We start from the raw sequence: 13,063 nt of genomic DNA, 5'->3' as shown, positions 1-13,063 counted from the left end.
CACTGCATACATCACAAAATCAGTGGGTATAGCCTAATGAAGATACTGTGATTCCAGATCATTGTGGTAGCTGCAGATTTATTTTGTATTTCAGGTGAGCAAGTACACTTAACCATTATCTCTGTACTAGATCTGGGCGATATGGAGTAAAATCAAATGTCACAATATTTTTGAACAAATACATCGATGTTATGTTTGCGGCGGGATTGACTATTGGTGCTTTCACAAAATATTTACACAATGAGATTTTAGATAAATAATCAACAGTAATGTGGATACAATGACTAAGTGGGTAAAGGCAAATATTAAAACAGCTAGTAAGTCTGGAGTGTTCAAAAAATTGCATCACTTTAATGCAGCCGTTAAATACAGGAAAGACAACACTTTTTACAATATCCAAAATCTAAGACGACATCTAGTCTTATATATCGATATAATATCGATATATTGCCCAGCCCTACTCTGTATACTACCATATAATTTGAAAAACAAATAAATTATATGTTATCATTTAATAATGTTTACAAAACAAGCAAACCCACCCATATAAAATTACAAATCAGAAATACCAAGTATAGTGCACTGGAGGTTACAAATCAACACATTTGACAACATTTTATATTAAATACAGTGCAGTCTGACCCTTAAAGCTTTGTAAACGGTCAAAGGACTAGAACCACTAAGGCAGACTAATGCTAAAAAAAAGTTTAATTCAAACAACATCAATACAAATTCAATAAGCAGACATTAACTTACTTGGAAGTTGTAAAACACATTCTAACACTAAATATGAACTATAATGCATTATTCAACAATGTTAAGAATAGCTTATATGGACCAGTTACTTACAGTCCCATTTAATTAATTTGTATCATTAAAAAAAGCAAAAAGACTGCCTTTGAAAATGATCATGTCACACCAGTGATTATCCTCTGCTAATGTAATGTCCCCACAGTGCTTGTGCATTTAATGTCACAGTATTCTCTGTCCCACACCTATCACACACTTATCTCTCTAATTACAAACACAAATATTGCAAACATCTCAACAGTTTCAATAATCAAATTCATGATGGATAAAAAAGGGTAAAATGTAAAAGGCTACAGTTGGTTCAGTAACACTTGGTTGTTCCTCTCATTTGAAGTAGACTAGAACATCTTTCCTGATGATGCAATTTTGATTGGAGAAAAGCATAGAATATACCAGTATATACCAATATACTTTACTATATTATAGATACGTGTAAAATGTGGTCACTTTTGGCAATTGTATAAACAATATTAAATCAACAAAGTTGACAAATATTCATTACCAATTCAAATGACTTACAAAATGCCATACACAACAATAACTGTGATCTTTTTAGTGAAGTTATTCAATTTAGTACACCCTAATATTTAAAGAAACCACAGTCGAAAAGGTAAAGTGCAAAAAAAGTCTATGTGTAGCATATGCATGCTCAATGTGTTGTAGACTAGTTTGAAACACCCCTGACGGGACATACTAAACATGTCCCACAGTGCAAAGCGTCCAAACAATATTCAGTAATTCAAGGTAGAAAATGTTGGGTGTAGGACAATGCTGAGGCTAGCATTCAAGAGTTTTTGGTCCAAGTAAGGCCATCTTCTCTTTCAAAATCCAGTGCATGTAACTTCATTATTTAGGTCTGTTTAAAAATATCTCACATTAAATACAAGACCAATTTTGTCCTTGTATTAGTATTAAAGATCTGCTACTATACTTCCAGATTACTAGAAAATCAACACCCCAGTCTGCAGATCTATGGAGCATTCAGCTCATTGGTGTGTTTCGCCTCGGACTCCACTAGAACTTAAGAACTTGAAAAGTTCATATAGTATATCAAGGCTTTGTTTATGTGACTTTGTTTTGGAGTCTTCTTTCTGCCCTCTAGGATTTATTAAACCCTTGATGCAACTTTTACAACAATTATTCAGTACATTGGTGGGTGTATCCATAGAAATAAAATGTATTATTTCTATTGGTGTATCCTTCACCCTTTTACAGAAGATGTGAATACTCAGTGTTACTGCGGTTTATTGTTTCTTTCCTCCATGGCCATTCATAAATCTGTTCCTCCCAGAAGCTCTCTTACGTCTTGAAGGTTGTAAACTTCTCAATGAATGAGCTGGATGGAGGAATGGACACAACTATGTTTAACATTTTGGATTGAGTTATTGGAAGAGTTGTCACCAATTTGCCTGTTATGAGACTGACCTGCAACGCCATCTGGGACAAAACCACACAAATCGACAACACTGCCATCATCGCAGTCCTCACTTTGTAGAGGAATTTTCTGTAAACAGAAGGAAGCTCAGGAGTATTAAATAATAAAGTGCAGCTCTAAAGAGTAACTACACAGCAAGCTAGAAATCTCTGACTGTTTTACGGACAATCAGAAAAGGTGTAAATATATATAAAAATGACGGCGTAATTTCATTTAGCTGCTTTAGTTTCAGGTTCCTAGTATTGTGCATGGCTCACTGTTACACTGCCATGCCTTACTGGGACACCTGTATAAAATAGAGTCCACCTTTGCTTTTCCTACTATGACAACTCAAAGTTTCTGTTATTGTGGCTTTAACTTTCACAACAAGTCAGCAAAACAAAATTTTCAGCAGGTTTTAAATTACTATTAAACATTTTATGAATTAATACTTACTTACTAAAATATAAGCTAAGATTTCAATCAGGAAACCAAAGCAGCATCTCACCTTCATTTTATGTTGCTCATACCACATCATCCCATATAAACATAGAAGTGTGATGAGTGCCTAAAAGAGGATGCAAAAAAGTTTGGTTCAAGAAAAAATAGAAAACCTAAAGTTGCATATGTATTGCAAAACACACACACACACACACACACATATATATATATATCTATATATATATATACACATATATATATATATATATATATATATATATATATATATATATATATATATATATATATATATATATACACACACATACATACATATACACACACATACATATATATATTATACATATTATACTATACTGTAGCAATAATGTATCCAGACTTTTTGTGTGAACAGACTAGCAAGAATGAAGTTAACTAAGACTGCAGAGTTTTTAGGCCGTTTGAACGTGCCAAATTCAGTGGAGTATCAGTTGGGATAAAATCATAAACAACATCCTTAGAAAGAAACGTGCAGCTGGGTCAGCTTCAGGTCTCTGACACACTTCATAGTGACTGTTGTCAACTGTTATCAGAAACAACTAGCAGAGGTAAGGCATGATATCTACTTATTTTTCAGTACTTAACTGAAAAGGAGTAAACTACATTAACAGTGATTGGTGTCCCTTTTTGAAAAGGTACATTAGGACATCGCAGTGTTATTATATTTGCACAGGAAGTATAGTTGCATAATACTGATGCATCTGTTCTGAACTTACTGAAGTTTGTTTCTTACCAGACACAGCAGCCAAAGGAGCACAGAGCGAGTTTGTGTCTTGGAAAACAAGTCGTGACCGAATTTCACACAAACAAGAGCCTCGAGGAAAGCGATGGCCCTAAAGGGAAATTAAAACAGCATTAGTTTTTGTTTTTAACAATGGCTCCCTCTCTTGGCAACACCATTTAATTGCAGGGGCTTCTCTGTAGATGCATAACACCTGTGGCATATGAGTCCAAATGCATGTGTGCTCTGTATTATTGCTCCCCAGTCGTTCAAACCCATAACAATATTCACTCACCATACTGCTGTGGAAACAGAATTCAATTGTGAAGGTTACACTTCGGACAAAAGAGCAACTTCAATGTTAAGTATTTCATGCAGACGGAGAGAGAGCCTGTCTCGTATTGAAACTAGAGCAGACTGAGGCCATTAGCAGCTTTGTGTCTGAGGTGAGGTCAGTAACTACATTACATTATAAATTTCAATTGACTTTAAAAAAGTACACTATTATAAAGCTGCATTTAAAACCTTACACATTCACTCATGTCACTCCAATCAACTACACTAAAATAGCTTGTAGGACCTGGAAAAACTTGCACTACTAAGATTGTGGGCTTGTGGCCAACACAGCAGTGGTTTTAGTGTGGATTGCTTTTCAATTTGCTACTATTAATGCAGTTTTGTTTCCTAGATCAGTGAAAAACATGAACTGACAGGACAAAGGATACTTACCCAAACACCCAGCACTGTGTGCCAACTCGTTTACACCGAGTGTCTGTCAGGTATGCATAATATTGTCTGAAAAAGTTGAAGAAAATTAGAAATTTAAATTTTTTTAAAGTAACAAAGTAAGGATTTATGGTTTCCACTCAGACTTGATTGTTAGAAAGCATCTGAAACAGCCACCACTTTTCCCCCCAAAAAACTAGACAAAATCTAGTGTATCACATTTATTGTTGCTCATAGGTGTAGTGTAAAGATGTTGTTTTGAAGGTTAAACATACCGTACGGTGGGTGCAGTGATGGCTCCAACGACGAGAATGCGACACCAGCTGAGAGGGTGAGACACCTGGAAGACGAATATGTGCTTGAGGAAGAATGTGTTTAACTCTGTCAGCTGTGAAGATAAAGAATGTAAGACAGACAACAACATTAAAGGATTTCTTATGGATATTTTGTTTATTTGAGTAGTGTTAGCAGCAGGATGACATAGTGAAAGGAAAGCTTTTCTAGAATATTTGATTCATTGATTAATTAACAAAGATAGTCAACAGATACAGCTCTTATAGCGAGGACAAACTAACAAATAAGTCGAAGGTCAAAGAATACAGTACCTGCCATAGGATCATAAACAGATAGATGCCTGCTAGCCTCTGGAAGGAGGACTTTGGGTCAAACCAGCGCACATAAGTCCAGCTGGCCGGGGTGAACTGGAGCACGGCTCGTTTTATCTTCCCTGTGGTGGTGTGGATTTCCCTGAACAGAGTACAGTGTGTGCGCTTTTGAGGATACTAAGATCTATACACGTATGCAATCTTGCATTAAACATAGTATGCAGAATTCTAGTATCATAAACTATCTACTTTCTGTTAAAACATTCTGCCAGTACTACCTGATTTTGTAGCTGTATCAAGAGAGGAAAGAAAAGAAAAGAGACAAGGGAAAAGAACACAAGCTTCACTGACTTGATGCTAGCCCAGCGGTAGGTCCTCATCTCCAGAAACTGGCAGGCGGTCATACCCAGCCAGATGCCTCCTCCATTACACAACAGTATGTCCAGTATCACCTGATCCCACCAGCACTCTGCAAAGTTTGGCAGCAGGTGCATGAAGAACAGCTGTGGAAAAAAAGTAGAAAGTGGAGTGAAAATTAAATGTTTTTTAATCAAGGGACTACATTTCTTTTGACTGTTATCTGAATGATTTTAGCACGTGGTTGGCCGCAGGACCCGTGACACAGTCGATTCTGTGATAAGTGCATCTGGCATTAGGCTAAATCCAGTAATCTAATCCCTCTATTCAAAAATTGGCAGCAGTCAAGGCAACATCATGTATGTGCAGAAACTCCTGCTCATACTACTGCTTTGTTATGATGAGTTTCCTCCAAACAAACAACCCTTGTTGCCTTGGCAGCACAGGCCGAGTTGAAGCAATTCTGCGTGCCTGTTTGAGCTAGATCACTACAAATTGCAAGTAATGCCTTTTTGTGTGACCTTGTAGAATGAATTTCTGTTTAGGTCCTTAGACAGTTGCGATCAACCTAACAGATTTTAACACGAGCAGATCAAGCCTTACCGCATCTTGAACACCTGCATGTTACCTCAGTGAGCTCCCAGGTGATGCTGATGGTCCAACAGAGGCCGTAGCTGCGGATTAGCAGAGCCTTCATGGCCCAGCCTGCAAAGTGGCCGAATGCGAAGATGTCAAAGTGGCTCAGGATCCGCTCCCGTGTTATCACTGTGCAGTTCACAGCATATTCCTGTAAGGGGAAAGGTGACTGAATTTTTGGAAACACAATGGCAACAAAAGAAAGAAAATTCATAGCTGGAAATGACAAGATGGAATTGTTCTCATCTTAATTTACTATGTTCCAAAACATAAATATAGTAATTTTTTCTTAATAAAAAAAGAAAATGAGTCTGGGAATAACAGAGAACTGACAGAGGAGCCTCCTTCATGTCTCGATCCTACCATCCATTCTGACATCTTCCAACATCAACCATCCTTACCATGATATCGGCTTCCCGTTTGGCATAGCGCAGATTTGGGTCCAGCCAATACATCAGTATCTTTATTTGGTCCCAGTTAAGGAAGATGAGGAACACAAGAAACAGGAAGTACAGTACACTGAGGCCTACCGAGCACAGGAGAAAGTGAGAGATAATAAAGACAAATTTAAAATGGAGCCAAGCAGAAAAATAAGGTTAATGTGAATGATGCAAAGCGAGCGAGGCCAACGTGGGTAGACACTCACCAAACACTATTCGCCATATTGCAGGGTGTGGCCTGGTAAAAGGTCCTGATGAAGAAAGCATCATATCTGTGAGTTACTTTGGGTGCGTTTGACCTTTTCATAGTATAGTGTGAATTTCCCCCGTTGTGGGATTAATAAGGGATTAATATTCCCACCCCTATCACCAACCCCATCTCATGGTCTTACTCAGTAGATGGAGTTTGCTAAATTGTCATCGAGATATGTAGCTCCCTTTAGAAGACCATCTCTTATCATGTAAAGTTCCGCATTTGACAACTGTGCTATCACCAAGCTATCTCAACGGAAGACAACTTGAGGATATGGTTGATAGCTCGAGAAAAGTTAGTTATTGAACCCTAAGTTAAGATTTTTCAACAATGAACTTTCACACTAAATCAGGACAAATGTTTAGACTGGCATTTTTGTCTTTTTATCTGATATCTGTGTAAACAAATGAAGTATGGCTGCAACTAACAATTATTTTTATAATCTGACGCTTATTCCCAGAATAATCTTTTGGTCATTTAACCAAAAGTCCAAAACTAATAATATTCAATTTACTATCACATAAGATAGAGAAAAGCAGCAAATCCTCACATTTGAGAAGCTGGAAGGAGAGCATATTTGGCGTTTGTGCTTGAAAAAATAACTTAACATATTAACTAGTCATCGAAATAGTTCCTGATTCATGTTATTTGACTAATTGTTTCAGAACTACAGTAAACAAGACAAGTAAATAGCATGGCCTGGGACAGCATTTCATGATGGAGCCAATGTAAGTTTAGTTACATAGCTTACCATTAGGAAAGGCCAGGACACTGATAACCAGGAAGAAGGAAACAACCACCAATAGACCAACTCGGAGGTTGTTGTCAAAGTGCTCATCATCCCTGCAACATCACAGTATCATAACTTATCTGGTTTTGTACTTGTAACGTAACGTATATTAAACAGCACTTACATAAAATGTTCAGTTTTCACACTGTAGTTTACCTTGTAAACGCAAAGTACATGAGGCTGAGCACAGTGACTGTCAGGAGAGTGATAGTGTGTGGCTTATAGAAGAAATCAAGGCAGATGTCGTCCACTTGTTGCTCGTTTATCATTCGGAAATGTAAGTTATAGTTGACATCATCCTTCCGACGTGTTCGTGGGGCCACGGCGGCTGCCATGTCGCTGTTGAGGTCTTCTTTACTTGTATTCATTTACTAGAAGTTGTAAATGCAGCGAGATGTGAAGATAGCCCCTTAGGAATTCTGAAGAGGGACTCAACCACAGAGGTAATGGGGGTCTTTTTAGGTGAAAGTACACGTTTTAGTATTCACCAAAACAAATAGTATTAACCGCCAATATTATAACATGTTCATATTTATAACTGTCGTCCTCTTATTGAATAAAATTCAGCTTTCCAAATGTTCTGTCCTCATAAGGATATTAAACGCATTCAGTGATACCCACAAATATGTCGTGGCTGTGGTACATCCCACAATGGGACACTTCCGTGAACTCCTTCCGTTTATGTAGGTTCTCTTACCATCCATGTTATGTACACGTGAAAACGTTTGACGTGCGACACCTTGGTGGAGTATGATAGAGCTGAGTTTAGGATACAATTATTGTGAGTAAAAATGTATCAATCTAAAATGATATGTTGTCTTTGGCGCCCAGGCTTAAAGAGGCATTTTAAATAGCATTTAACGCTAACGTAACTATTCATTGGTTTAAGCTAGCCTCTAGCTAGAGACAACAGTCCCGAACTTATGTTTCATATCTTAAGGTAACATGCATTAATATAACAAATACAAAAGCTAAATTATTCTAATTGCCTTTCTGTAGATATTAATGATGTTTTGTTTCTTTCTACACGCCATCACACTCATGAACAGCTAAATTAAGTTAACGTTAGCCACTAAAAGCATGCATGGAGTTAAAAACAAATATAGCCTACACATAGAGTTACAAAAAGTATAGCCTCAGAGAAGTGCAAATATGTGCATGTGTCAGAGCACCAAGTCCTTTACTGCTCGATTATTATTTTAATGAAAGTTGGAATGATAATGTCAATGTCTTTGCATTTTCATAAGTAAGTCAGACTAATCAGACTGTATACTGTACTCTTCCTATATGCACTTAAAACCACCTCTGTATGTAAAGTACCTTGTTATCCATACAATATTTGTTTCCATCATGGGTTAGATTTAGGGGACTAGGGTAGGGTTAGGGCTTTGTTGTTGTCAACATACTTGGTCAGAAAAGTTTAATCTTATTCTAATTAAAGTGTAGTGTGAGTTTGAAAACTATTTTGTAGATTATATGAAGTACTCTCAATGGAGAAGGTCTAGGTTGTGCATGATATTACCACATAATATTGCTTTGATGATACCAACCTCTAAGAAAATACTGTTGTATTTTGTTGTTGTTGCAGAATCACCATGGCTTCATCCTGTACACAGCTGTGTCTACCATGCAGACATTTTCTTTGCTCCAAGACAGTGGCTAGTACCTGGCAGTATTGCACTCAAGTTCGCCATTGCATTGCAGTTACAAGGGTACCCACCAAAATCCGAAATGGATCCTTCATTATCAACGGGAATCCCATAATAAGTCAGGCAAAACAGAGGTGGAAACAACAGATGTTCTGTTACAGTGACTTAGCTGCCAACCATCTGGCAACTCCGGTTAAGGAAGACAATGGTGTTGAAGAAATGTCTACAGCTGAAGTTGTACCATATAAGAGCCCCCTGTTGCCAATCGCCAGAGATGCTCTTCTGGCGACTGAAAGCCAGATGTCATTCGGTACATAATAGTTTGCTGTTGATGACCATAAAAACCTTTTTATTTAACATTAGAATTCGATTTAAGCGTTGTTTTCATTTTGAGAGAGAGAGAGAGATGGTTGAATACGTTGTTCCGTCTTTATTTTCTTCCTTGACCAGATCTGGATGCTGCTGCTGAGTTTTCAGCATTAGAGGTGATCAGTGATGAAGAGGCTGTCAATATATCTGTTCCTTCTGCCATACCTCCTGCGTCCACCTCTCTCAGAGACTATGTCGACCAGTCTGAGACACTAAGCAAACTAGTACAGCTAGGTAATGAAACCACAGACTTTAAAAATATTGTTGAGAACAATGGAAATCATATTGACTTGTATATGGAAGCGAGATTCAGATTTATTGTGATGTAGGCAATGATCTTAAAATGGTGCCTTAACCCAAATCTGTCTGCAACACATTTTGTGATGATTCATCCTCTCATTGCAGGTGTAAACCTGTGGAAGCTTGAACAAAGGCCCAACGTGGGCTCCATGCTACTGAGGCTTAACTTTAATACAGATGTGGCCCCAAGGCTGCTGTTCCTCAAAGAGATCGGGGTGGAGGACTCTCGCTTTGGCTATATCATCACGCACAACCCCTTTATTCTCACTGAGAATTTGGAACAACTGCAGTCCAGGTGACACAGAGGGATCTCAGAAATGGAAACCTTACATTCCTTTTGTATACATTTCTTTATTCTAAGTAAAAATCAGTCTGACAAGAGAACTATGTAGTAGTGACAGGTCAGGTAATTTTCCTTCTCTGCAGTTGCACTTGCCATGATAGTCTTAATAATGTTCTCTTTTTTGTTGTTTGCAAAGGGTGAACTATCTCAAGTCAAAGAAGTTTAGTTCTGAGACTGTTGCATCCATGGTGTCCAGAGCGCCTTATCTGCTTAACTTCAGTGTGAAGAGGCTGGACAACAGACTGGGGTTCTATCAGCAGCAACTCAACCTCAGTGCTTCTAGGGTAAGTTTACTGATGTAGTAAGTCTCATTGAGAAGCTCAGCCATTATTGTGTCTTGTAATTTTTTTCACAAAATAAATTGTGACTGTCAGTAGAAATGAAATGGCAAATCAAAGCTAGTTTTGTTTCTCTCTTGTTGCTTTCTTCAGACACGGAACATTGTAGTTCGTCTACCCAGATTACTGTGTGGCAGTTTGGAGCCTGTTAAAGAAAATTTGAAGGTACTGAATGACAAAAGACATTATTAGAAAACATAGTTTGAGTAATCTTGTGGTTCTGTGTTTAAATACTTTTTTGTAAATGTGTTCCACAGGTCTGTGAAATAGAGCTTGGCTTTAAGGAAAATGAGATCCAACACATAGTTATTGCTGTCCCAAAAGTGCTGACTGCCAATAAAAGGAAGCTAACCCAAATATTTGACTTCGTCCACAATATCATGAAGGTGCCCCACAACCTGATTGCCAAGTTTCCACAGGTAGATTGACAGCTGGCGGTTAACGATTTTTAAAACCTTTTTTACAAAACAAATTAAAATGAATTTCCTTTTATATTGTGTCTATATTCAGAATTATAACTTGAACATCTGATATATCCTCCCATAGGTCCTCAATTCCAAGTACTTGCGTCTCAGAGAGCGCCACCTGTTCCTTGAGTACCTTGGAAAGGCTCAGTATGACCCAACCCTGCCCAATTACATCTCCCTGGACCGCCTGGTGTCTTTGCCTGATGAGACCTTTTGCACTGAGTTGGCTTTGGCCACACTGGAAGATTTTTGTTTGTTCCAAAAGACACTTTGATTCTTCATGAGGGGACATGAAGAATCAGAAAACAAGTGGTCAATCACACATAATAAATACTATAATGTCAGACACATGTAGATATTAAAGTATTTAAACATATAGAACATCAACTGAGTTTGAAATATAAAGTTTGCTTTGTTAAGGTGATGTTTAATAAATGTACACAATGTATAGCAGCACGTCTGACTGAAATACTGTTTTTATTTACCATAATTGTCTAGCTAAAGAGACCATAAATGTGATGAAAGTGCCTGAAAAACATTTGCAGGGCTGTATAAAATGATCATGGATTGTATGGATCAGGTCCCACTTGTGTGAAATGTAACTAAGTACTACTAAGTGCTACTTAATACTTTGCTCCACTACATTTTAAAAAGCCACTGATTTTGTCAGACAGCAATAGTTTCCGCAGATATTACATACAAAACATCAAATCAACATTTACAGTATGATGCATTGTTATTGTTATGCTCACGTGAATAGGGTAAAAATCTTAACCTTTAGATATTACTATGACAATTACTGAGTTGATTACTTACATCAACAAAAACAAAAAATGTTTTACAAGTTTTTTTGACATTTTTTGTTAACATGGGCAAACGGTCCATAATCTAATTATGTATGTGCTAATTTGCATAAATACCACAACAGATCTAAACACTGGGTATAGCCAGGTGAAAATATCTTGTTGACATCTTAGAGTAAAAGACTTAATGTTAAGATCTGAATGGAACCCATTTAGGCTACCCATGAGCATTAATACATAGAGGCAGGAAGAAGTACTTTACAGGGGTGATAGAATGCAAATCCGATTTTACCTTGTCATAGTTGAATAACGACAGTTTGGTGGGTAAATAGGACATACATAGAACCTCAAAATCCCATTGACATCCCTTTCCTCTGCAAATCTCACAATTTGAAACTGCCTCTGAAAATGAGCGAATCTCAACAAACCACCGACATTTACATAGGCTACACCACTGATCTGAGGTCAGCTTAGTCTTCTTCAATCTTCTGAATAGGTCGCGCAGATCTCAGAAATTGTTTACATTGTTCATCTGCTATTTTATCACTAAATTCACTTCTGAGACTTTTTTATGCGAGAAATCAACTATGTAGAGGTCAAATATGTGCCGTTTTACGACAATTGATGGCTAATTGCAAATTCTGTCCGACTGTGTGTCGAAAGTGTAGCTAACTAGCCACGATCTTTACCCATAGGATTGAAGGGACACTAGCAGCTAACGAAACCCCTCATATTCACAAAAATGCATTCAATTGAAATCAGACACAAGTGTTAGCTTTGTAAGACCTTGGGGTAGCTGTAATATAAGTGGCGTGACGAAATTCAAACATAAATATACTCTAGTTGTGCCGGCAGCCGGCCTGCTCCGCAGAGCCCCGAGCCCCAGTAGTCCAGTAACCCAGAAACGGTGACTTTGTCCTGGGTATGGAGCCCAGCAGGCTGCCGCTTTCTTGTCAGACTGTGTGGAGTCCGACACGTCTTACCAAATTTGCAATTAGCCATCAATTTTCGTAAAACAGCCCATATTTGAGCTTTATATAGTTGATTTCTCACATAAAAGAGTCTCAGAAGTGAATTTAATAACGAAATAGCAGACAAACAATGTACAACTGAAACAACTGTTTCGTCTCCAGTGTATGTGTATGTGATTCGCTCAAACCAATCATTGCACAGCTCATCTAAATATTCATGAGCATACCATATTTGGAAGAAAAGCTCTCGTTCCAAATAGAGCCATATTCACAGGGTAGTTAAGGGCCTAATAAAATAGCATTCAGGCAATTTTCAGCCCAACCAATGTTACATACCCTATTAGGAGACCTTAAGGAACAGTGTAAAATACCCTATATAATCATTCTATCACCCCTTTAAACCAGCCATTCTCTAGTGGTGTGTATGTAATTTGATTGTTTGATCCAGCCACTTTTTATTTTACCTAAGTTCTTCTGCATTCTCCTTACCCTTGTCTCCTGTTCTTCCCTCAGATTCATCCCCCAGAAACAACCCCACTGACCCAGCCCCAAACCAAACAAATGGGTTCC

At 37.8% G+C, this 13,063-nt stretch overlaps 2 protein-coding genes across 2 annotated transcripts; one reads left to right on the top strand and one right to left on the bottom strand.

Moving 5' to 3' along the window:
• Positions 1-329: 329 nt before the first annotated feature.
• ptdss1b (phosphatidylserine synthase 1b) lies at positions 330-7,877 on the bottom strand. Its single transcript, XM_078267459.1, has 13 exons — positions 7,410-7,877; positions 7,215-7,306; positions 6,417-6,461; positions 6,172-6,296; positions 5,763-5,921; positions 5,129-5,280; positions 4,778-4,919; positions 4,448-4,560; positions 4,176-4,241; positions 3,459-3,558; positions 2,733-2,792; positions 2,236-2,314; positions 330-2,146 (listed from the first exon to the last, which is right to left on the bottom strand). Exons 1-13 carry the CDS (start codon positions 7,619-7,621, stop codon positions 2,055-2,057), a joined length of 1,437 nt encoding a protein of 478 aa, XP_078123585.1. The 5' UTR covers positions 7,622-7,877; the 3' UTR covers positions 330-2,054.
• A 27-nt stretch (positions 7,878-7,904) lies between these two features.
• Positions 7,905-11,179, top strand: mterf3 (mitochondrial transcription termination factor 3). The gene is made up of 8 exons (XM_078267460.1): positions 7,905-8,034; positions 8,842-9,212; positions 9,353-9,505; positions 9,677-9,866; positions 10,051-10,198; positions 10,346-10,417; positions 10,510-10,671; positions 10,799-11,179. The coding sequence occupies exons 2-8, from the start codon at positions 8,849-8,851 to the stop codon at positions 10,991-10,993; spliced, it is 1,284 nt and encodes a 427-aa protein (XP_078123586.1). The 5' UTR covers positions 7,905-8,034; positions 8,842-8,848; the 3' UTR covers positions 10,994-11,179.
• Positions 11,180-13,063: the final 1,884 nt, after the last annotated feature.

Source organism: Sander vitreus, chromosome 14, assembly GCF_031162955.1.
Source record: "Sander vitreus isolate 19-12246 chromosome 14, sanVit1, whole genome shotgun sequence".
Lineage (NCBI taxonomy): Eukaryota > Metazoa > Chordata > Actinopteri > Perciformes > Percidae > Sander > Sander vitreus.
Note: the sequence above shows the minus strand (reverse complement) of the source record. Positions and strands in the feature narration are given on the sequence as shown.

Bases quoted from the DNA above. Each gene is read 5' to 3' on its own strand.
- ptdss1b (XM_078267459.1), bottom strand. From the start codon at position 7,621: ATGAATACAAGTAAAGAAGACCTCAACAGCGACATGGCAGCCGCCGTG. The intron at 5,281-5,762 runs GTAACATGCAGG...TTTTTTCCACAG, and splicing joins TCACCTGGGAGCTCACTGAG to CTGTTCTTCATGCACCTGCT. The intron at 2,315-2,732 runs GTGAGATGCTGC...TTCTGTTTACAG, and splicing joins ATGAGCAACATAAAATGAAG to AAAATTCCTCTACAAAGTGA.
- mterf3 (XM_078267460.1), top strand. From the start codon at position 8,849: ATGGCTTCATCCTGTACACAGCTGTGTCTACCATGCAGACATTTTCTT. The intron at 9,213-9,352 runs GTACATAATAGT...TTCCTTGACCAG, and splicing joins TGAAAGCCAGATGTCATTCG to ATCTGGATGCTGCTGCTGAG. The intron at 9,506-9,676 runs GTAATGAAACCA...CTCTCATTGCAG, and splicing joins AAGCAAACTAGTACAGCTAG to GTGTAAACCTGTGGAAGCTT.